The following is a 26,489-nucleotide window of genomic DNA, read 5'->3' as shown; positions in this document are numbered from 1 at the left end:
AATAGCAGTGTGCATAACTACAATACTAGGAGAAAGGATGATCTTCACTATTCAAGATTAAATCTAACTTTGGCACAGAAAGGGGTGAATTATGCTGGCACTAAAGTCTTTGGTCACTTACCAAATAGTATCAAAAGTCTGACAGATAACCAACAAGTATTTAAGAAGAAATTAAAAGAATTTCTGAATGACAACTCCTTCTACTCCATAGAGGAATTTTTAGATATAAATTAAGAAACAAAAGAAAATATATATATATAACAAAGATGATGTGACTTACCAAATGAAAGTGCTGGCAGGTCGACAGACACACAAACGAACACAAACATACACACAAAATTCAAGCTTTCGCAACAAACTGTTGCCTCATCAGGAAAGAGGGAAGGAGGGGAAAGACGAAAGGACGTGGGTTTTAAGGGAGAGGGTAAGGAGTCATTCCAATCCCGGGAGCGGAAAGACTAAGGGGGAAAAAAGGACGGGTATACACTCGCTGCGCGCGCACACACACACACATCCATCCACACATATATGTATACTCGTACACACAAACACACACACACACACACACACACACACACACACACACACACACACACATCCATCCACACATATGCAAACACAAGCAGACATATTTAAAGACAACTTTGTCTTTAAATATGTCTGCTTGTGTTTGCATATGTGTGGATGGATATGTGTGTGTGTACGCGAGTGTATACCCGTCCTTTTTTCCCCCTAAGGTAAGTCTTTCCGCTCCCGGGATTGGAATGACTCCTTACCCTCTCCCTTAAAACCCACTTCCTTTCGTCTTTCCCTCTCCTTCCCTCTGTCCTGATGAGGCAACAGTTTGTTGCGAAAGCTTGAATTTTGTGTGTATGTATGTGTCTGTTTGTGTTTCTATCGACCTGCCAGCACTTTCGTATGGTAAGTCACATCATCTTTGTTTTTAAATATATTTTTCCCGCATGGAATGTTTCCCTATATATATATATTAACTTAGGAATGTTGTTAAATTAACTTAATTATGTCATGTATTGGAAAATTTGACTCGTTCCACATCATTACGAAATATCGTATTCATGATCCATGGAACTAGTATTAATCTAATCTAATCTAATCTAACAAAAGTCTTACTCAATAAAACATTAATTAAGGAAATTGATCAGAAATAAAATCTGAGTCTAATTACTTTGACCCCGTGGACAAGAAACACAATACATGTAAACCAAATGCAACAGACATAGACACACATAGGACATCAACCACTACAAACCACACACATACAACAGAATTACTAATTCCCAAAGCACTGGCTTATTGTGCAGCATCACGCTCTAACTTGTTCCTGCTCAAAGACAACTCAAACAAATTGCGCAGTGGTATTTGATATCTGAGCGCAGCTTAAGATAAGGAAGTTAAGCAAAAGATTTCTTGCTTATTGCCTTAATACTTATTAAAATTATCTTAAACCGAAAAAAGTAGACACAATAACTTAAATTACCATGGTGCATCACTTCTAAGATTAAAGAGGTGGCCCTCTGAAGCACCAGCGATTCAGTTCTTATTTTTTATTATTATTATTATTTTTATTTTTAAATAACCACAGACCAGAAGTGAAACAGAACACTGGCATACTGTGCCTTAATGCCTTGATTTTACTTAGAATCATGTAGGACAGCACTATCTCAGCCTTAATGTTTAATCCCTATAATCATCATGGCGTATAATACCTTAACAACTTGGAAAAGTTTCGCTGCATTGTCCATGTGGGTCCAGATGCAGATGCTTCAATAATTTAACAAAACTGGATAACCCTTTGCCCAGACAACACACATTGGGAAGATGTGTGTAACCATAACACTGCCGGCCCTTACTGCAGTGAGTAAAATAGAAAAAGTGAACAAATGCCACAACTTTCCATAACTGTGGCAAACCAGACCAGTAGCAGCAAATGACACGACAATGATGGAACAGCTAAAATGGTCACACTTCGCAATACCACTTCGTATCAGACTCAAACAACATTAACCTTTTTTCAACACTGATTGGTGCTGCCCAAAAAAAACCTGTAGCATCCAGCAGTATGCGTGCTGTAGTGCCGACTGTCCAGCAGTTTACGCAATTCTCAATGTTGGCTGTTGGTAATACTATTGGACCACCTTGCACTACTGATCATGATTCTACACGAAAAGTGAACACTCAGAGGCACAGTGAAACAAAAGCCTTCAGTAATGGATCACAATGTAGTGAATGCATGTGTATGCATTGCCCATTATCACCTTAGAAGGTGCACCTGGTCAAATTTGACAGGATGCTGCGATGACATTAAGAACACTCAGCGAAAAATAGTATAAATCACTAAAAAAAATAATAATAATAAAAATAAAAATAAAAATTTCAGCTTGTAATGCCCACTTTTGCGTTATCGTTACCGCAAACATAATAAAGCAATTACTTCAGACAGATAGTTGAAAGAAGTAGGTGGAATCCGCAGTTCACTATTGCCAGCCAATGCTGTGGTCCCAAAAGACAGATGTTTTAACACTCCATGCTACGACAACGTACTGCTGTTCACCACATCGGCAATTCACAACCAGGAGATGTCACCGTAAATAATTCCCACAGCCAGCTACCTCTATTTGTTTGCCCCAAGCACTCCACGCTTCTCATTTAAGACACACTGCTGACAACGTAGAGGTGAGTTGCAGGCCAGCATCACCCAAGTTCGCTGTTGGACAGATTTGCACATGAATTCAAACTGCCGGCCGGAACAATGAACATCTGGCACATTGATAAAGAAGCAGTTGGATTAAATAAATCCATAAATTGCAGTAACAGGTTTTGCACTGCTTTCGTATCATTTCCTTGTAAATGTTTTACTGGGTAGTTCACATTGTTTTGATGATTTGAAATTTGAATAACACAAAAAATATTCGTAAAACAAAGTTTAATATTGGGTACATTATTCAAGTTTTCATATGAAATACAAACACTGACCATTTGTGGCTACGCAATACTCAAGACGGTTCATCCAATTTTTGAACACATCTTTCTTAACTGCTGGGAGAATTCTGGAAATTTTATCATGAATTCAATCTTTTAACTGTTGCAAGTTTTTTGGACAGTCGGAGTAAACTCTTGCCTTAAAATAACCCCATAGGTAAAAGTCTGGCATGTTTAAATCAGGTGAGCGAGGCGGGCATTCAACACAAGTGCATTTGGAAATTATGTGGTAACCAGACGCTTCATGGAGAACTTGTAGGAAACAAGTTTTCATACTGAAAGGCGAGGGCTTGCCTGTAAACTGCTATGCATATGTTTGTTGTTCTCAGGAGTTCGAAAGATTTTCCAAGACCAGTTGACTTTTGGTTCGATGCACTGGCAGTTGCACAGTAGTTTCGTACCCAGTTCACTATTGTTCCCTGAGCAGAAATTAGATGTCGTGGCTGAATCTGAATTAGATTTCATCGTTGAATCTGGAAGTGCTTACAAAAGGCATACTGCAAGTGCACAGCAGATTCTCCATAGCCAAAATATCTCTCCACTACAACCAGTACAATGTGATTACTGGCCTTTATGTGGGATGAAACTTGACACTCTGTACTACTAATAGATGGCACCGTTATCCCTGTATCTAGTTTTTAGCATGTGTTATTCAAATTTGAAGTTGTCAAAACATTGTGAAACACTCTGCACTTTTTCACGTAATGCACTTGGGTTGGCTCTGCTGCAATGGGTGTAGCAATGACATCACATATACTGGTTTTCTTGTTTGCTCAGCTCTCTTTGTGCCATCAGACTTTTGTAAATTTGTCTTTCGAATGCTCTTTTCTGTGGCATCAGTAACTGAATAGTTCCTGTTGCATTGTATTTGGGTCTTCTTGTGATGCTCTACTCTGTCACCTGTATGGTGGTATCTTTCTGGCGTGTCATCATTGTGCTTCATTCACTGACTTGAGCACTCGGCCAATCCTGCATGTTGCAGTCACTTCTGCATTCACCTTAACATGCTCAGATTTCTCCCTATCTGGCTGTCTGCTGGTCCTTGCCTCAATCGGATTGGATTCTGGCATTGCCAGTAAAGAATTTTAGTAAATTTTTATTGTAAGCCTGGCATACTATTTTGAGGTGTAACAGTATTATATTCAGTGGATAAAACATATTTGGTACCTTTTAGCAATAAATCAGATTGTTATAGTGACCTTTAATTTCGTATCTTAGTTTAATGGATCCTGTTACCTATATGTCCGTACTTTCATGCTTAATTGGGCCACTCCTGAGAATTTCATTAGATAAGTCATAATCTGCTGCACAACATTGTTATCTTTTAATTTGCATGATTATGTGGTGAGTTTGCTATCACAGTAGGGCATCAGGGATAGAATCTGTAACTTCTCAGGGGATGTTAAAGTGTTCAACTGGCACCTCACAGAACAACTGTCAGTAGCATGCAGAAACAGAGAGTGACATGAGGTGAGAGACTGGTCCAAGTAAGTCGGAATCACTGTAAGTACTGGCAGACCAGGCTATCCACCACCAATGGGTAAACATTTGAGTCAGTTGCTTGGCCCAGGCCAAACTTCACAGGAGCTCTCCTTGATGGCATCCAGTACTATTCTCCTGTGACATCCACATCAGCTGATCCGTTGATATCCACATCAGCTGATATGATTTCACCTCAATGTGCATTGGCAGGGATATTGAATCCCCCACCACACACACACACACACACACACACACACACACACACACACACACACACACACACACACACACACACACTCCTGCCCCCCTTAAAATTCCTCATCGGGTCGAAAATTGCCTGACTTCTGCTGCAGCCTCTGTCACAAAAAGAGAAGGGGCGAGAGTTCCCCAGCAGTGGACCAACCACTGAAGGAGGCAATGCTAGTGCAGCTAGCTCCATTGGAATGGAAGAAGATTGTGGAGGCTGGAGTGAGGAGTGGCTTGATGGAATCAGCGGGAGTGTTTGACTTAACCACCGGCAAGTGGGAGGAGGAGGGCGTTTGGTCAAATTCTACGGACTCCATGTCGGTAGTTGCAGGAGCTATCCTAGCTGGTGCTGAGTCTGCAGTTAAAAATAGGGTGACAGAGGGTGCGGAGAGAGTGGCAGTGGGGGCACATGCTGCTGCAATTATTGGTAGCCTCCCTGCGGACCAATGCTGCTGCTGACCCCATTGACCAGCCATCTTGGAGATGGTGGTTGCTGGAGGCCCACAGGTTGCTGGCACAAGGGATTGGACTGACACGTCAACTCCTCTGCGTTGCTGTTCACCTCAGAAAAAGGCCAATCTTTATGTCCCACTGATACACAACCAGCCATGCTGTTGGCTGAAAGACCAAGCCCAAATGGCAGCCCCATGAATATTGGGAAGGGCCGCAGCAGTCCTGGCCTGTGATCTGCAGTGCAGCATATACCAAAGATATTGTGACTGGTGCCCATGGAAACACTCCATTGGACTGCACCTGTTAATTAACATTGCCTGGATGTGGCAAGAAAAGTTGGCAGTGCATTCTCGCACAAGATAGACACAGATTTTTTTATTTGAGATTTAAAGGTTCATGCTAATTACTCTACCTTTGAGTTAGAAGCTGGATGAAATTGGGCCATAGCCAAATGCTGTATACCATTGTGTATGCAAAAATCTGCGAACTCCCACAATACAAATTGTTGACCATTAACGGCGGTGAGGGTCCAAGGAGAATCCTCAGTACCAAAATAACCAACAACATGTGAATGTGTCTTGACGTCATGGAGGACAGTTCGGCAGCATATGTAAGATTTGACAATGCATTGACTAACAGTACCCCAACATTACACAAATAGGGAGTGCAATCAGGCCATTCCGTGAAGACTGCTGATGATTTTCTGGGAAAGTGAGTCAGCAACCACAGCTTCCTGTGCTGTTGAGGGAAAAATCCAGCAATTTCTGCGCAAGACACTCTGCATAGCAAAAACTAAGAGCCTCCTGTTGATCGAACTCCATATCAGGACCATTCGGCAACTGTGTTTGTTCATCCACATAATCTTGCTGGGTGGTGCACAGGTAACAAATGTCATAATTATAATTACTGAAAAAATGAGCCCAGCTCTGCAACAGGAAGGGGGCGGGGTGGGAGACAGTCTGATCCAGTAGTTTAGAGTGAAGGGCGAATAAGAATACCAGGTGCTTTTGGTTGGTGATGAGTAATAACTTTGCTCCATACATGAAAACATGGAACATATAATGCCAAAAATGGGTCCCAGTGCCTCCTTTTCCACCTGTGAGTAGTTAAATTGCATCAGAGAAAGCATCTTTGATGCATAAGTAATGGGCTGTTGAGTGCCGTCTGGGTTCCAATCAAACAGAACTGCACCAATACTATACTGACATGCGTCAGTGGCCTGTGTTAGTGGTATACCTGGTGTAAAGGAAGCCAGTCAGGGACAGAGCGCAAATGGCGCTTGAGGGACTGATAGGCCTGTTGACTGTCCTCAGACCACACAAATGTGGTGCCCTTTTGCTAACGACAATTAAGAGGATGGTAAATATGCACAATCTAGGGAATAAACTTAGAATAATAAAAAAATCTTGCCAAAAAAGGGACTGGAGCTCCTTCAGATTCTTGGGCATCAGCAGGTTGTGATGGCTTTGATGCACTTGTCCATAGGCATGAGGACATATTTGCTAAGCACATATCCCAAAAATGCACTTTTGGGAAGAAAAAATTGTATTTTTCCAGATTGCAGTGAAGGCTATCCTCCAGAATGCATTGGAAGACTATTTACAGATTTTCTAAATGCTCCTCTCACACAGAGCCTTTCACCCAGACTCATTGAAGTAGTTTACACAAGAGGGAATGTCGTGAATTGATGGCTTCAAATATCATTTATAAATTTGCTTAAACTTGTAAAGCCCTAAGGGATAGTGAGTATTGAGAATTTCTGAGAAGCTGTGTTCAGTACCCACTGAAGATATGCATCACGCAAGTCGGTGGATGAAAAACACATAACCAACAACTCCTTTGGCCAAGGAAGTGGATATGAATTCATGATACATTGCGCTTTGACCATCTGTTTAAAATCACTGCAAAGATGCACAGCACCATCTGGTTTGTGTATCATCACCAAAGGGATGGAGCACTGCAGTAGGAGAAAAAATGCTGAGGACTTGCCAATGCTGCAATTCGTCTTAGACCTTATCGCACATAGTGAAGGGAATGGAATGGGGGTGATAAAATTCAGGTATTGGGGATGGCTTAAGGGAGATGTGTGCTTCAGAATTTTCTGCCTAACCTTACAGTAGTAAGGAGCCTAATCTTTAAAAGCGGTCGATTCAGTCTTTAACTGTACTTTCCCAGCTATCTGGAAGACAAGCGCAGAAAAGGCATTTAACCCAAAAATATCCTTCATCTTGCGTGAATTTACCACTAACAGTGTAAGCTGTCTTCTCACATTCTTACAATGGGCAGAGACAGATAATTGCCCACTCAAAGGAGTACACTGTTTACTATAAGACTCAACTTGATGTAGTGGCTGTTGCAACACAGAGCTCAAGAGTGTTTGCGTACCTAAGTTAATTAGGCTGACTGTCACTCCTGGGCCTACCTGAAACTCAGTCAGTCGTCCATCTACTGCCAACATAGCAGAATGAGCTGAGTTGATTCTTGTGGCATGTGGCAGATGGTCTCCGAGTCTAGGGAAATCACTGTGGCCTCTGATGACCTCCTGTGGCTTGCTAACTTTTCACAGACTGTTGCCAAATGGCCTGTTTGGTGACAGGTCTCTACCTGTGGGAAATCCTATCGAATGTGCATCAGATGACAGTTGGGGCAGGAGTGCCAGCTTGCCCATTGAGTGGAAACAGGTGCAGAAGGAGAGCGCCACAAAGAAACCAAAAAGTCATAGGTGATAATTACGATGCTTGATTGGCGCATCCCTGCCAAGCCCAACATGAGTGAAGACAGGCAGTGCCATGGTGTCACGGCTCTTGAATCATGAGCAGAAGGCAAGGGCACCTGGTTCACCCAGCAAAGCATGGGGGTCTGTTTAGTGCACATGTCTAACTTTAGCAGTTGTTGGGAAGAATGTCCATTGCCGCTGCTTTAAGTTCATGTGATTCCGCAGCCTTAGCAACCTTAGCTGAAGAAAGGTTGGACAAAACCAGTGCCCTAGTATGAACCTCTGGATAGAGCATTAACTGCACTATTGTGTCTATAATTATTGAGTTCACATACAAAGTAGTTCACTGGGTAACTCAAGATGACACTTGCACAATAGGCTTTGCAGGTCAGCCATCCACACTTCATCCTACTACCTGGGACACTTGTGGTGCTAGTTAAACTATAATCATCTTGCCACTACACGGATTTGATTACCAGAATACTGCGCGAGCAACTGACAAAGTCAAGTTTCTGAAGCTCGATAGAAGGCTTCAAATTCTGTGTGATTTTGTATAATCCCACACTGCTGCACAAGGCAGATGTATCAACTGGGTTGAAGATACACTTCACTTGGAAGTGTAGCAAGAACCGGTGCAGGTATATTTCTCCATCCTTTCTGTAGACTTGTGCCATGAGCATGGCATAAGTACATAGCAATTCCATATTGTGTTGTAGTAGTTCCTAAATCTGCTCCTGCTTCAACTTTTGTTGCTGCTCCTGAAGGTGTCGCAGCTCCTGCCAACATTGCATTGCGGGTTCCATAGTAACTACAATTTCACACTGTGGAGAAAAAAAAAGTGTAACAGGTCTAAGAATGTCCTACATCTTCACTGTTATATCCACACAGTTATGACATTGCTATGAACCATCACTATCAGCACAAATGTAAACTATACAAGCCGACTGTGGCTCAGAATCAAAGCCAGAAGCTGAACCCCAGAAGAGGAGACGAAACTCGACATACAAGTCAACTTGCGGGGGAGCAGACTGTCCAAACACCACATAGAGATGGGCATTTAGATAAACACAAACGTGACCACTGCGAATGCTTGTCACTAACACGTGGAAACAGAGCATGGTGTAAGGTGAGGAACTAATACAAGTTTGTCAAAATGAGTGTAAGAACTGCCAGGCCTGGCCTATCGTGACACTTAAGTCAGCTGAACCCACACCACACTTTGCGTGCACCCTATGTTATGACATTCTGTACTATTCCACTGTGATGTGTGTGCCAGCTCATCTCCATCAATCTTGATGTTTGCTGACAGGGCTGCTAAATTCTCTATCTACGCTATCAAGCCTACCTGGAAAGATTCACAGACTAACAAACAATACTCAAAAGTCAAATGAGGTCTTTGTACATGGTATCCAGCAAAGGAGTCTCTCATATCAAACTTAAATATCTTGAAAACTAAAAGTTGATAGATGATTACAAGTGGTATGTTTTCTGTGAAAGCTGTAAGAATTTTATACAGAAGTTTTGAAATAGTGGGAAAAGTTACTAATAGATGACACACTAGTTGCAATACACAGTGCCTATAAGTGCTGCATCCCAGATTAGCACAGTCAGTTCCATCGTTGAACCGTGAAAAGGGGTTAGTGTACCTGTGGAAGAAGTTGAAATCATTTATTCGTTGAACAACATGTGGTTCTGGAATACCACAGGTTAGATCATAGTCCTGTGGCTATAAAGTGGTGTTTAGAAACATAATTTAACGCTCCAAAAGCCCGTGATGCAAAAACCATTTGCAAGCTCTTTGCCATATTCTGGTCAGGCAGCATAGCTTATGATCTAGTGGGGAATGTTGGCCCCAGGCAAACTGTAGTTTCTCCTGAATATGTGTCTTGTAAACCATTCAGCAAAATTCAAGGAAATGCATCCAAGGAACTCTGGCAGAGACTCATTTGAAGCATTCCAGCGCACAGAAGAGATTGAGACCGAGCCAACATCTTTCATTCAAAATCCAAAGCCACCAGGTCATAACTGCACGGGCTGTGCGACAAAAGGCTGACTTTGCAACCCAGTTTCTCACAGTGATTGATAATAAAGAATTGATGTTGGCTGCATCTGGTACACAGTTGAAGTACAGTTCCACCTGAATGGAGTTATGAGTAAACAAAACTGGGGATTTTGGGGTTCCAAAAATCCCCATTTATATGAAACTAAACCACTCCATTCTCTCAAAGTTGCTGTTTGAGCTGTGGTATACAGCAGAGCTGTTAGTGGCCCTTTTTCATGTGAGATCATTAGTGAATGTTACTTTGCAATTTTGGAACTATTTGTTGCCACACAGCTGGCATTGGGAAGATTAACCAGGCACTGAATGATTCACGCCAGATGGGGCCATACCACATCTCACTGAACAAGTGTTTTGCGTTCTTTGTGAATACTTCAGGAATAGAGTCAGTGCAAATTTACTGACACTGGTCTGGATTGGCCTCGTTATTCACCCAATCTGACTCTCATAACTACTTTTTGTGAGGCACATTGAAAGACACTGTCTACCAAAAGCATTTCACCACATGATCTGTGTGGTATCTGAATCCATTTCTGTTTGATACACTACAGGATGTAATGCAAGTTTCATTGTTTGTTCGTGCCATCTCTGTACTGTGAGTGGTAGACGTTACAGAAAGATTGTGATGTGATTACAAAGACTGCTAGCAGGGGGCGAGTTTAATTATGCACACTGGTACTGTTATGGGCTGCACAGCCTACAGTGCCGTCTGTATAAAATTCTTAAGCCTTCACAGTAAACGTATGGTATGTTGCACTTGTCTGTCGATCTTAGTTTTTGAGATATTTAATTTTGAAATCATGGACTCGTTCACTGGACACACTGTAAATCATAACTGAATGGATGGATTACATTTCATAAGGATTCTTTTAGTGAGATTGCCCAACATCTGTCTTTCCTATAACTGTTTGCACAAAATATTACATTTGTTTTTGTTGAACTGAACGGTGAGCCCCTGCACTAAGTGTCAATCTTTTACTGTTCTTCCTGCATTTTGCTGCAATTTTCTGGTGTTGCAATTTCTCTATTCAGTACGGCAACTACTGCATGCACCTTCATGGAACTATTGATGTTATCCATCCATTCATTTATACTTATCTTGAATGTTAATTGCCTTACGACAGTCCTTTGGGGTACACCCAAAGTTACTGTATCATCTAATGATTTCTTCGTATTAAGAATGACATACTGAATTCCATCAATTGGGAAGCCCTCAAGTCAGTCAGAAAGCTTATTTAGTATTCTTGAGCTCATATTTTATTCATAAGTTAAACTGTATCCAATGCATTAAAAAAAAGATTGAAGTTAACTTGAGTGAAGTCATAGTCCTATATCATTTTGTAGAAAGTTGCACTGCAAATTAACCCTAACAAGAAGCTGGTAACCTTTCAATGGTTTCTCCAGACAAGATTATTGAAGTCACACGTGAGCATTAATCGTGTTCCATTACCACAGATTGGCATCAGCAATGTGAGTCCGTAGTTATGGGCATTGTTCAACAACCTTTTCGAAAAGTGGAATGAACTGCTCGTTTTTTTCAATCGCTTGGAATACTTATTTGGTCCAGCAGTCTAGGATGTACTAATTTAGGTTAACGGGGAGGAATTTCATGTATATAATTTTCATAAAATTGAACATGCATAGTTGCCTCTCCTGTATTGAGCAGTTTTAGTTGATTTTCTCTCAGCAGTTTATTACCACAGTTATCTGTCAATTCAGCATTTTTGTGACACACAAGTGAGGGAACTGTAGTGTTATGTTCCACAGTGAAACTATTCCAGAAGACCAAACACAGTACTTTACTCTTCTCTTGTGACATCTATGCTTTTCACTACCAGCATTATCATTTGAGTGACTATATAATTATTTCGTCTGCTGTCTTCACTAAAGACCAAAACTTCAGCATTTCACGCCATTGTGGAAGTCAATAAGTTATGTTATAGCCAACAATCTTTTTTTCAGATATGGTTTAATAGTTCAGTGAGTCATGGTGATAGCAAATTGTAGTTTCTTCTTGCCATTAATGAAGAAATTTTAGTGCATCAGTTGTGCAGTCGTGGGCAGGCCACTTGTCCATCTTGAATGAAAATAATCTCATCATTGTGTTTGATTAGTGGATAGCCCAGAGTATTAGACTCACCACCACCGCATCAAAGGTTAATGGCAGGTATGTGTCTCACTCTTCTGATTTCTAGACACTGCTTGTGCTACCTCCACAGTACTACAGTACAATAGTAAGTCAGAGAATATCTGCAACAACATAGTTGAATGCTTTTTTCATGTAGGTATATTCTTTATGATTTAATGGAGGCTTTATTGCTGCATTTGCTTTTGTGCATTAAATTATGTAGTAATATGTGAGGTGTCAAGTTATGTATGTGAGTGCCTAACTCTGTCAGTATACTGAACTACCTGAATGTGGACCAGAGACTGAAAATAAAAGAATTACAGGGAGTGTATACTGTGAATATTGTTTTATTAGTCTCATTAATGTACATAATCAAAATCATTTGGTTCAGGTACAGGAGAGACACCAAAATTGTGGTAAAATTTCACTATAAACATTGAACAACAGCATCATCATATTAATACAATTTTGTAATATGTACATACAATAAAAAGAAATTAACTATCCCTTGCTCAAATTATCATTTCATCCTGTGTGAATTCTTTTACTGAATTGTAGTACTTCTTCCACAGAATCTGCTGTAGCCTTGTTTTGAGAATCCCTGGTTTCATATAAAATATGTTTTTGCCCATTGACTTGTATATTGTCATCCCCATTTACTGTGGAGTCCTTGTGTATAATTTCAATTGGTGTGGGAGTAAAATAAAATTATTTTAATTTCTAGTTTTATATATTAGGTGAAAATGTTTCTGCTCAAATAATTTTTGTCTGCTTTGTTGGAAGATTATTATTTCATAAATGTATATGGAAGGAACAGTTAGGATTTGGAGTACACATTATGAGGTTCAGTTTAAGAATTGAACAGTTAATATTCTTTCAAAAAAATTTAAAAACTTGGGAAATTCTTATGAACTGTGTGTATATAATTTCTTGTTATTATTCTATTGGTGTAATATTTATCAATGTTTTCTCTTCTTCATTTGCTAGCGCAAGAATGATTCGGAAAAAGTTACAAGAAAATGAAGAGTTCAAAGTTACAAGTTACAGTTTAATCAGCCATAACAAACTGCTTCGCTGTGTGCTATGGTATGTATTGAATTTATTTGAATTTTTTGTTAAAAGAACTCACATTTATATATAATAATTGAACTATTGATATACTAACAATAAGACGGAAATGAATGCGATTAGATTAGATTCACTGCTTGCTTCGTGGGCCTTGTGGACATGTCAGAAAACGGAAATACTTGATCAGGGTGTATATGACACGGGACAACAGGGAGATCTGAGAGAAGCCTGGGAATTTTTTCGTCCGGGAGAAAACCGGGAAAAACCCGGGAATATTTTAGGATTCTGGGAATTTTTCATTGTTTTAGTTTTCAGTTAAATTTTTGTAATTTTGACTGGTAAGAACCGATACCCTAACAAAGGAAATTACTGTATACCGCTACTGCAGAATAATACTTCAAACAATAAAACATAAACGAAAGAAAAAATGAAAATAACTTAAATTGCAAAGGAAATGCACCATATACAACAACGACACACAGTGCTCTTGCAAGCGTCTGCCAACAGCAAAATGTGTCAAAGGCTTTAGGAAGACTATGCAATGCTTCATAACAACAAATTGCCTCCGATGAGCGTGAAGTCACAACTGTTACAAGCGGCCTCATATGCATGCGCAGTTGAGGCGCGCTTGAGCAGTAGATTCTCCCGCTTCTGGCTACAGGAATGTGGCTGTTGGCTGTGCAAGCAGTCGCAGCAAGCAGCTAGATGCTACCGGGAAAAGAGGGCACCAAATTCATATTCTGGAGGGAGAAAAAACTTGTTTCACAAAGCGCCTAGCATCCAGCGCACGTTTGTCTATCGATTATTTTGAAATGCTTCCCTGTTGGTTTTTGAACACAGTTTAAGTTGATTTCTGAATGAATCATAAGTTGATTTTTGAAAGCGTGCATATTGTACGTGATGTGTGTGTCAGGAGAATCCTCGTCACTTCTAGAAATAAACTTTCTGCAGACAAAAGGGGTCGGGGCTACCCGAGGTGAGCGGAGTAAAGCCGAACGGATGAATGCCAATCGCTGTCTGATTATGTGGTTGATTGGTTTTGCGAATGATCAGCATTGTTATAATTACTAGCGAAGTCCATAGATTCAGAGTACTAGAATGGAAATAAACGACTGACAGGAAAAACAGGTGAGAAAGATTACGTACTATCTTCTCGGTGTACCAAAGAAAATGAAATTTTGACAGAAAATTTTTGGCCAGGTCGCTACACTAGTAAGGACCAGTTGTACAGTCCCCGGCTAGCAGCCGCTTAAGTTCTATTCTGGAAGTAATGTGGAAAACGTGTTGTACGAACATGTAATAATGCATAACCGTAAAATAATCGCGGGATAACTAAACCCGTGATTCTGGCAAGATTAGTGAAATTAATTGACGAACAAATTTTGACAATGGTAGGAATAGCTGCAGAATTGCTGATGACAAGATCGTTCGTTAGAAGGAGGAGAAACGGGGACATCACACAAATCATGGAAGAATATGACAATTCCAAATTTATATAAAAATTTCGTAATACTACTTTTCAATCTCATGATTGTGAAGCTGGTGCATATGAATGAAATGTGAAACTATTTCCTGACATAAAGCTTTTTGCTTGTAGTAGGCCTAATAGGCATTTGATATTGGCACTTCGTGAATTATATTCTGTCGTGTTATAAAAATGACCATTTGTGCCAAAACAGTCTCGTTTATTAGATGTGTGTTACAAAATTGCTGAAATATTAGAAAGGCCTATGTTGTTTTATCTAGCAGACAGTGACAAAATAGACGTAATCAGATCAAGAACCAACCCCGGCCTTGGGTATTATTCGTATTAGCATTTTTTTCAGTTTTAGATAACGATATTTCGATTTTTCATATAGTGAATCGTTTGACGAACTTTGATGAGGTAATAGATTCTTTCGCAGAAAGGAAAGCGTGCCATTAAAGCTGTAGCATGATTAGAGAGAAAAAAATACTAGGAGCTAAGGATTGAAGGTATGTGTACTTTGTTACTTGTCTCTTTTCTTTACTGGTTTTATGTATCCTATATATTTAATTTTATGTCACACAAAGCAGCAAGTTATTAGCTAATAAGCAATAAAGAGTGCAGATTTTCTGAAGAGATCTTGTTCTCCCAATTACAAATAATCCCATCCGCTATTAATCGCGAGATTTTTTTTTTTTAAAAAAGAGGGGCAACCTATCAAACCGGCCGACTGGGAGCAGGATAGGCACCACAGGACGTTTCAGCTTCCACTGTCCTGAATATAGTTTGATGGCATCCAGTACAAAATATACACGTTTCAATTCCACAGAGCGAAATACAGTGACGTGCAATAGAAGAATACTTTATGAAGAGGCGTGGCACTGTACTTTGGCACACTTAAGACCAAATAACTTGTCTTACATTTCCTCAAACACATATGTTTTATGTTTCAGACTTTTCAGGAAGATGTGCACTACAAGATGAACATATTTTTGAAAATTCGATTTTTTTTTAGTATTGACCCGGTTTGTAAATATCGTTGATCTGAGGTTGATGCGCAGAGCAGCCTGGGTTATAGTGGGTAGTCCCCACGTGACCTGTGTTTACATTTAGCGATTTTGCTGTTTCCCCTTCGTTTACTCTCACGTCAAATGAAAACAAAACAGATATCTGTGGCCGGGAGCTATCAAGTGAATTAAAATACATTCACATAATTAGGGAAGGCTAAAATATGTCATTAGTTTCAGTTTTTTTTTTCCCACCTTTCTGACAGTCAAGTATTAGTCGCCTTGCAGAATAATGAAGTTACTTTCGTCTGTTTGCTAAAGAAATTTGACTTTTATTAACCTTTTCCGCAGAGGCAGTCAATGTATTTGAAACGAAATGTTAACTTCCACAGTACTGGCTAGTTTCAACTGTTTGCTGCATTTCAAGTGCATGTTTTCATCTTCTAGCACGTATGGCTTTATGCCATAATAAAGAACCAAACACGATATAATACAGTACTGGTGCTCCAAGAAAATTTACATCCCAAAAACCGCACTGAAAAGTTTAATATCAGGTCGAGGTCTACTTGATTGGGAATCTGGACATACAAATGTGCACTTTAAGTATGCACTTTAAATGTGCACATTTTAGTTATGGTTCATGAAATTACGATGCTCTTGAAGTATCCTCCGATGTCTTGTTTCTTTTATGACATAATGTATGATCTTTCAATGTTTTTCATGTACGTACATACGGTCTTCCTGCGTCATGGTAGCTGCGCAAGTGCAGTGACGCCTGTTATCTGCGCTCTCTGGCAACTGCTAAAAAGAACCTATTTCTAACAGATCACGGGAAAATATTGCTAATGGTGGTTTGAAAAGCATTACTTTCAAAGATAATATCATTTTAACTAAGTTGAACTATGTGCGAGAATGTACCATGAATTTCTTAAATCACAGAGCGTTTGACTCTCATTTAAAAATCAGCTCTTTGATGACGAGCCATTTAAAAGAATTTTGAACAATGAAGATCAGACATTTGTCATTATTAAAAATTTTACTGGCACATTTGTGTGATTCTTAAAGTGTAACACGCACAAGAAAGATCAACATTATATGCAAAATCATAGCTTCTCTTGCAGCTTATTAACCTTAGATACCAATATTATATGTGAAAGCTTTTCTTTTCTTGTAGCAGCACTATGTATATTAATTTAAACTATTAACTTTCCCTGTTTGTGTGTTCGTGCTACGTAACAGTGATGTTGCTGTTGGCTGACTACATCACGTGTCCTATGCTCTGAATATCCGCTGTCATCGACGGCCGAGATCACATGACATGAGCTATCACTCCTTACAGAAACGCATCGCAATCTCGATTTCAATGAATCAGAAAGTACTATGCGGTGTTTGGTGGAATTCCAATGTATACTTTTGTAATACAAAAATACGCAACATTCATGTTGCTGGACATAAAAGATCTTTCCAAAACGCGTCTTTTTCTCTGAGTTTTGTATTCTAAAGTGCCGGGAAATTCTACGCCCATGTGTAAAACCTTAACCATTCAAAGGATTGATAAGGGAAAATATACTGTCACTTAACACGGAAAAAGTGTGTTTTCACCCGGGAGAAAGTGTATTTTTTAAACGGGAAATCCGGGAAAAATCTGGGAATTTTTCTTCCTTGTCCACGTATACACCCTGATGATGCATACCAAAGAAAATTTCTAGTACCTTATGGTTCCGTCCATAGATACTAAGTGAAATGAAATGGCCCTGAAAAATGTGGAAGAAACAAAAAGTTTGTAGTAGTAGTACCTTTATTCATCCGTAGATCTCTTTTTACAAGGACATAGGACATGTCAAAGTATTTACAAGTTTAGACTAATTTAAAATAAGGTAATTCGTATACACATATATTTACAGGCTTCTAGTCAGACATAATCATTAGATTTACTCCTGCTATGCAATACTTGTTTTTGCAAGTAACTTATTAAATAATGTAATGCCACACCGTTCACTCATATCTCACTATCAGTCACTGCACACACATTGTTTCATAACACTTCACTCACCACACACACACACACACACACACACACACACACACACACACACACACACTGGTGATCTCTGGCCCATTTTCTGTACCGCAACCTCCCATTTTCTATCCTGAAAAACTAAGTCATTATCCCTCCATAATGATTGAGTTGTTGAGCTCAGAAAGAGGAAGAGCTGTTAGTATTGTGCTATGCATAGCTTGGGGGTAAGTATTACTAGAAAGGAAAAAAAGAAGGAAAAAAACATAAAGTGAAGGTGTTATGTGGAAGTTTTAAACCTACTCACATTTACAAATTACAGTAACAAAAAACTTTCCACAAACCTAGAAATTTTACATACTGTGGTATCTAAGAAGATTTGTAGGCCATTGAGACATAGCATTGCCAAAATAAAACTCTTGGGTATTTGACAAGGTTTATTCCAACATTTATGAAGCACAATTATAGAGACAACGCGTGAAATACACTCCTGGAAATGGAAAAAAGAACACATTGATACCAGTGTGTCAGACCCACCATACTTGCTCCGAACACTGCGAGAGGGCTGTACAAGCAATGATCACACGCACGGCACAGCGGACACACCAGGAACCGCGGTGTTGGCCGTCGAAGGGCGCTAGCTGCGCAGCATTTGTGCACCGCCGCCGTCAGTGTCAGCCAGTTTGCCGTGGCATACGGAGCTCCATCGCAGTCTTTAACACTAGTAGCATGCCGCGACAGCGTGGACGTGAACCGTATGTGCAGTTGACGGACTTTGAGCGAGGGCGTATAGTGGGCATGCGGGAGGCCAGGTGGACGTACCGCCGAATTGCTCAACACGTGGGGCGTGAGGTCTCCACAGTACATCGATGTTGTCGCCAGTGGTCGGCGGAAGGTGCACGTGCCCGTCGACCTGGGACTGGACCGCAGCGACGCACGGATGCACGCCAAGACCGTAGGATCCTACGCAGTGCCGTAGGGGACCGCACCGCCACTTCCCAGCAAATTAGGGACACTGTTGCTCCTGGGGTATCGGCGAGGACCATTCGCAACCGTCTCCATGAAGCTGGGCTACGGTCCCGCACACCGTTAGGCCGTCTTCCGCTCACGCCCCAACATCGTGCAGCCCGCCTCTAGTGGTGTCGCGACAGGCGTGAATGGAGGGACGAATGGAGACGTGTCGTCTTCAGCGATGAGAGTCGCTTCTGCCTTGGTGCCAATGATGGTCGTATGCGTGTTTGGCGCCGTGCAGGTGAGCGCCACAATCAGGACTGCATACGACCGAGGCACACAGGGCCAACACCCGGCATCATGGTGTGGGGAGCGATCTCCTACACTGGCCGTACACCACTGGTGATCGTCGAGGGGACACTGAATAGTGCACGGTACATCCAAACCGTCATCGAACCCATCGTTCTACCATTCCTAGACCGGCAAGGGAACTTGCTGTTCCAACAGGACAATGCACGTCCGCATGTATCCCGTGCCACCCAACGTGCTCTAGAAGGTGTAAGTCAACTACCCTGGCCAGCAAGATCTCCGGATCTGTCCCCCATTGAGCATGTTTGGGACTGGATGAAGCGTCGTCTCACGCGGTCTGCACGTCCAGCACGAACGCTGGTCCATCTGAAGCGCCAGGTGGAAATGGCATGGGAAGCCGTCCCACAGGACTACATCCAGCATCTCTACGATCGTCTCCATGGGAGAATAGCAGCCTGCATTGCTGCGAAAGGTGGATATACACTGTACTAGTGCCGACATTGTGCATGCTCTGTTGCCTGTGTCTATGTGCCTGTGGTTCTGTCAGTGTGATCATGTGATGTATCTGACCCCAGGAATGTGTCAATAAAGTTTCCCCTTCCTGGGACAATGAATTCACGGTGTTCTTATTTCAATTTCCAGGAGTGTATCTCCCTGGTTACGCACAGTGACCAAAAGTAAAAATGAAGAATAAACAACTCTATGGCTACATAACATCGCATAAACATCTATGACAAGTGGCACTTTGCGACAAGATAATTTTCCACTATTGCTACATGTGTTCTTAAAATGTAGTGCACCTTATTGTTTTGTACTAGTGCAAGCACGGATGATTGCTGCATAATTTCTGGATACTGCTGAAGGAGTGAGATATACGGTGAATCACCCATTACTGTTCTTATTCTGGCACAGTCACTGTGATGAAATTGACCCTGGCTGCTTAGGTTGACTGTCATGTCCAGAAGACAGCAGTGCCTGAGGTCTGGAAGTAGTCCAAAGTATGACAAAAAGTCTGCCCGTAATATCGGATGCACTACATCGACTACTATGATGTACATATGTCTGAATGGTGGAGCCATTGGCAGAAAACAGGCAACGATCATCACGACTATGACGAGGTAGGCATTTGGTGGGGTAAACTGACACAGCTGCTCTGGTGTCTACCAAGAATGGCTGTTTCGTGTATTGCTCAGTGATAAAAGGCGACAGCTGTTATCTGTTGAGTCAGTTGCTGTCATCACTGAGCCCTTGTCGATGCTTCTCATTTCACATGGCAGGTTACACTGCTTGGCCTCTGTACGGAATGGTCTGTGGTACTAGCATACCATTATGGTTGACGGTGAGCAGTTGCGACCCCATGTTGAGCTGTGGAGCTTGTGATGGTGAGTGGATTCAGAGGAACTAGTTCCAGACTGGATTTCAGAAGTGTGGAATAAGCGGTGAGGAGCTCTTCTTCACTCAGAATCAGTACTTGTGTTGGATAGTTTTGTGGGCACACTGGTGCATGCAGAGCCGTGACCTGTGCTGTAAGCTCCTCCAGTTGCACCTGTAATTACGGAAATATTGCTGTGGCGGGACTCAGGTTGTGGTGTGACACCTACCTCCCATGCAGACGGATACATTTCCACTATATGGTCGGCCGTCTGCATGAGAGTGTTTAAATCTCCTGCACACACCATAAGTATCTTTTGTGTGTCCGTGGGCGGGCGTGACAGCCAAATGCTCCTCAGTATGTCATCACTGAGTGCACTGTTTGCCAAAGTGCACAGACTTTACAGTAATTGCAATGGCATGCGATTTCTGAGCTTTTCTATGCACAGCAGCTTCTCCAGTCTCTTGATCTCTGTCTGTGACAAGTGTTTGATTAGTGCACTTTTAATTGTTGTGTACCATTCTGTGGCTGGGAGTGCAGATATTTCACTGGTCATCTCTTCATTTAGTGCTGCAATGATGTAGCAGTACTTTGTCTCGTTGGCTGTGACATGTGCAAACACAAACTGGCTCTCCAATTGAGCAAACCAAAGCATTGGGCTTTGTTGTCGAAAGGGAGGCAGTTTCATGGATTAGCAGCTGACTGCTGGGATTGCTGGCATCTTGCTTGTGATTGTTGGTTTGAACATGAGTCAAAGCTCCTCTGTAAGTTGCATGAGAAGAACGTGGCGCAGTCTTTACGCGTGTATGTCACAGCATGGATGGCTTACGCGTACGCTGTAGCCGATGTGATCATGTAGCTTGTTAGGCGGCATTATCATGTCAGGGTCACCACTAAATGTTGGGTATGTGATAAGATACATTCCAACATTTACAAAGTGCAAGTCCAGAGACAATGTGTAAAATACATCTTTGGTTCCATACAGTGACCAAAAGTAAAAACAATAAAAACACTATCGCTTCATAACATCTTATAAATTACTTTGAGAAGCAATGCTTTGCAGCAAGATAATTTTTCACTATCGCTACAAAACAGTGTACTGTATTTTATTGTATTTTATTCACACAAATCAGATGCAGAATTTGAATATGTCATAAAACTAATATTTGACATTGTTAATAATGTATGGGCCACTTGATTCTATTAATAAATTTGTCTTTGAGATTGGCATTGACCCCAAATAAATCCTTTTAGCTGGTCTGAAACATACTTTATTAGTATCAGACACTTTATGGTTTCTGGGAAGTTATTAAAAATGTGCGTTTTTGAATAGTGGATTTAAGTTGTCAGAATAGCATGGCTCTGCTAAAACTGTTGTTGCTAGGTAGCTGGCCATGGGCACCTGACTTGTACATGTGTGCCTGGAAATAACAGATTTATTGGGAGGTCTAGTCATGTGACTAATTCAAGGGACCGTGTAAGGAAGTTAAGGACAAGAGAAAAGTTGATCTTTCGGTTTGTGATTGACAGTGGGAAAGATGTATACCAGTTACGCAGTGATTGTTTTGTTAGTGCCACTGAGAAAGGGGTGTATTAGAAACCACAGTAGAATTAAAAGGAACGTATTAAGTGGAAAGCCGGATGCAGATTTGATGGTGATTTGGCAGGAGGAGGGGGGGGGGGGGGGGGGGTTACGTTCGTCGATGGTGTGAAAGTGAAGAGAAACCCATTAATAGTTTGGTGTGCATTTTGAGGACAAAAGTGAAAATTGTAATTCAAAATAGGAAATGTGGCCTTACCACTATGATGGAAATGATTCAAATTGAAGCTCACAAAATAGGATGTAAAATAAACATTTTACCAAAAGAATTATAGTTTTGTATGGGGGTTTCAGTCATTTATGTAATGAAACAATCTTATCTGTTTGTCACAGAACTACAGTTGTGCAGAAACTTTGTGTGATATCTCCTGAGCGTTATGTAGCAAAAATTGTTACTTGCTTTACCATATAGGGATTGCAGGCCAGAATCTGGCCCATTTTGATATGCTGAGCAGCATTACAGTAGTGTGCAAATATGTGTACGTGTTGCTGAAAAACGGCGGTGCACAGTGATGTTGGGCATAACAACTGTTGGATGAAAATTTCCGCTGTATGTGGTTTTTAATCAGAAAACCCTGCCAAAGGGAGAAAGCAGGGTTGCCACAGGTTCTGGAAATCAGGGAATTTCCAACATGTCAGGGAAATCAGAAAAATATCAGGGAAATTGGAAGGGAAAAAAACCTGGAAAAATCTAATTTTTGTCTCAGTAGATGAAATGATTTGATTACTGAGGTGCCATGCATCATCGCTGGCTGGGTGTAGCTGAGTACGTGCACCGCTGCCCTGCTCCCTGATTGCTACTGCTTCTCCCCATCCTACCACTCCGCTATCCTACCACTCCGCTCAGCTTGCAGTAAATGATGCCACCACTTCCTGGGAGCTACTGACAAGAGGCAGGGAGGCATGAGGAGTGGTTTGTTTGGCTCTGATTCTCAGAGACTGTAGAAGCAGCACCCGGAGACAGCGGTCGTGTGTTCAGGAGTTGTGTCGGAGTGATTGTGTGAATGTGTTTGTGCTCTCATTTTCTGACAAAAGCTGTGGTTGAAAATGTAGGTGTGAGTGTGATTGTCTTTTCTACGTGCCTGTCTGTGGTTCAGCAATCGTCTTTATGGTAAATTGCTATCTATCATTATTATTATTATTATTGATTCTCAGAGTATTTGAACAAGTTATCTGTTGCATGAATTGATCACCAGGGTCTCATTTCATCGACATGATATCTTGGCTTGTGAATAGCTGGCCACGTGAGTGGATTTCCATGATGGGCCAAAACCGGAGAGCGTTTCTGCAGGTTTCTGTAATGGATTGGGCCTGCCGATCTGAAGCCATTTGGATCTCACTAATATGCCAATTCTGTCCGTCAGATATAGTCTCACCAATTTGCCTACAGGGTGGATCTGTTTGTGTGTGGCGTAATGCAGCAGATTTTCATGGTTTATCCATGGACGCAGGACTGTGCTGCTCCTCTGCAGGCCGGAGACCATGGGCAATGGAGTTCAGGAATTGCAACTGTCTCATCACAAACACATTGTACAGTGTGGTGTTTTATAGACATTTTGTTTGTTCTAGTATATTTTGGGAGTTATGTGTTAGAAAGTATGGACGATAAGAAGAAGAAAATTGTGTCAGTCACGGGCAGTGTATATGCTATGTACTCACATATTTCTTGGGGGAGGGGGGTAAATTGCACAATACCTGTAAAATAATAGATATAACACAGTGGTTAATAACCGACAATTACGAACATAGTAGAACCAATATGTTATTGGTGGTCACCTACAGTGTTGGTTTACACAATTTTTCTCCACCTTATACACTTATTTCAAAAGGCTACATTTTTCTGAGGTTATTTCTGAAATCAGTGAAGGTGTCTTAAATCCATCTTGTGACTCCAAGAAAATGCATATTTTTGTCACCAAATGTGTTTAAATCCGGGAGTTTCACTTGTGGAAACTTATGGCAACCGTGGAAAGTTTCACAGCTGCTGTCATTGTGAGAGCTTGTGATGGTGGGTGGATGCAGAGGAACTAGTTCCAGACTGGATTTCAGCAGTGTGGAATAAGCGGTGAGGAGCTTTTCTTCACTCAGAATCAGTACTTCTGTTGGATAGTTTTGTGGGCACACTGGTGATGGAGTGAAACAAAACCTGAAAAAAGGAAACTGTGACCTAGTGATTGCACCTCATGACACAACAAGTGTCTGCAGCCTTTAGATGTGTGTATAATCGTCCATTCAAAGCTAGTATAAGACGGTCCTATAAACATGACATAATAAACAAAACAACTGTATTGCCAGGAGGATGTTTGCAACCTGCTTCTGTGTCTGAAGTGTGCCTTCGGTTTTGGCTGCTTGCTTAGAAGAACTTGTCATTTGGTTTGTGTGTGTGTATGTGTCGGGGATGGGGGAGGTTGAATTTCCAGTAATCTCGATGGGACTGATGATGATCTTTGTGATAGTGACTCTGAGCAGCAATCTGGATTGTCTAGCGAGGCTGAAGAATCAGATACTGTTGATGCTGAGAATTGGTTGTACTTCATTTGGGTGAAACTAATAGTCTGGATTACATCTGTCCCACAGTGTAATGTTTCGATGTGTTCAGGTTTAATGTGCGAGGGGCATTCAGTAAGAAATGCAATCCTTTTTTTTTTTTCTGAAACAAGGTTGTTTTTATTCAGAATTCCAATACACAGTGTTATTCCCCACTCTTTTGGCAACAAAACCCTATTTTTCAACATAAGCTATGTTCAACGTGACCACCTTACACTGTAATCTTACCCCTCCCGCACATCACTTGATGATTGTCACTCATTTCAAAATAAACTCTTTTAATAAGCTTCAAGAGTTGTAAGATTCACAATAAACTTATTTACTTATCTTCTTTTCTCAAAGTTGGCTCCAGTTCTTCACGCCTAGGGGCTGATTTTTGAAGCTGAAATTTTTGACATTGTAGGTTCTCATGGTTACAATTGACCTAAATAATTGTAAAATATTACCTGAGCAGTTAATTTCTGTTGCTGTAATTTTTTTTCTTTCGCATTTTTCTATATCACACTGTCTTTACGATTTCCACTTCAAAATCAAAAATTACATTGTTATTGCCAAACATAGAAACACATCCAATCATATCAGAGGCATGCCCATTGCTAATACATTCTGCAATACTAACAGTATTCCAAAGTATTTCTTGACAAATTACTTTCTATTAATGAATTCAGAAATAAATTTAATAAGTATCATCCGATTGCACAATTAATAATAGGAATTTTAAGTGTGCCAGATATTTCGTAATTTCAAATGTTTCTAAAAGAAAAGTAATTTTAATTTTATGTATAGAGCTAGTACATATCAATTGTAACAAAAAAAATAATTTCTTTTTATACATTATAGTCTGAAATACACCACATTGTGTACAAAATCATATGAAATGCTTTTAGAAAAACAGCTGAGATAATATTAACTTGTTTAAAAATTAGAAAGTATTTTTGGCATTGATAACTTCTGTTAAAGAAAAGTAACACTAGACGAAGGTGTCCCTTTACAATATCCCCCTCAAAAAATTTGGAAACAATGTGTTTATAATATTTTGTGACGGACTATTAAGGTTTGCCAAACGGTGTACAAAATGTCAGAAGATAAAATACATATGTATGAAGTATCTGATACATAACAAATTAGAGAAATCATAAGAAAAATATCTACCACACAAGTATTAATCTATACATATATCAGGACTTGGCTTTCAGATTTTCAGATCTGTGGAACATTCTGTCACAAGACAAATAATACAAAGTCAAAACTATAATATTACAACATGAAACTATAGAAATAAATACAGACACAACGTAAATTACTAGAATTACAAATTGTAAGTTTACTTCCATAAAGCCACACCTTCCAAATTTTCAGAAGAGAAGAGAGAAAAAAATTCAGAGCCCAAATGTATGACAAGTGAGCCGACTCGAAAAATTCACGACGACAGGTACAGACCAGAAGAATATGCTCAATCATGAGAAGGAATACAGCACAAAATCAGTCAGCTACATAAGCTAGAGTATTTAAGGATGTGTTGAGTCATGAAAGGACAAAATAATGAAAAAATATTAGGGCCTAAGCTTACGATGTGGGGACCGGCCCATGAATCCAAACCACAACGGGTACAAACCAGCAAAAAATGTTTCGATACAATGAAATGAATAAAGTTCATAATTATATCAATAAGTTCTATCATATGTAAAGAGTAATTATAAGAAGCATCTAGCCTCACTCAACAGTTGCACGCTCTCCTTGAGCACACACACACACACACACACACACACACACACACACACACACACACACACACACACAGAGAGAGAGAGAGAGAGAGAGAGAGAGAGAGAGAGAGAGAGAGAGAGAGAGTCGCGATGACCAGGGTTACCCAAAACAGAGTTAAGCATGAGTCTGCCCACATCTCAAGTACCAATCAAGATACAATACTGCAGTACTCAGGATAAATATAGGTAAACAGAATCATAAATAGTTTTGAATGATGACATAATCGAGTAGCTTGAGGACCAAAATCAGCCGATGAAGGCAGACATGTATACATTTTGTTATATTGTCTATACTAGTAAATG

The 26,489-nt window shown here is 40.6% G+C and overlaps 1 protein-coding gene across 1 annotated transcript in view; it reads left to right on the top strand.

The window, feature by feature from the left end:
- The window catches only part of LOC124717131 (pre-piRNA 3'-exonuclease trimmer-like), a 205,339-nt gene that overhangs the window by 158,723 nt on the left and 20,127 nt on the right, over positions 1-26,489 (top strand). The window contains exon 11 of the mRNA XM_047243883.1: positions 13,072-13,170. Coding sequence (XP_047099839.1) covers positions 13,072-13,170 — 99 coding nt within the window. The remainder of the gene's footprint in view (positions 1-13,071; positions 13,171-26,489) is intronic.

This window comes from Schistocerca piceifrons, chromosome 1 (genome assembly GCF_021461385.2).
Source record: "Schistocerca piceifrons isolate TAMUIC-IGC-003096 chromosome 1, iqSchPice1.1, whole genome shotgun sequence".
Taxonomy (NCBI): domain Eukaryota; kingdom Metazoa; phylum Arthropoda; class Insecta; order Orthoptera; family Acrididae; genus Schistocerca; species Schistocerca piceifrons.
The sequence above is the reverse complement of the archived record's forward strand: the minus strand, read 5'-3'. Positions and strand labels throughout refer to the sequence as shown.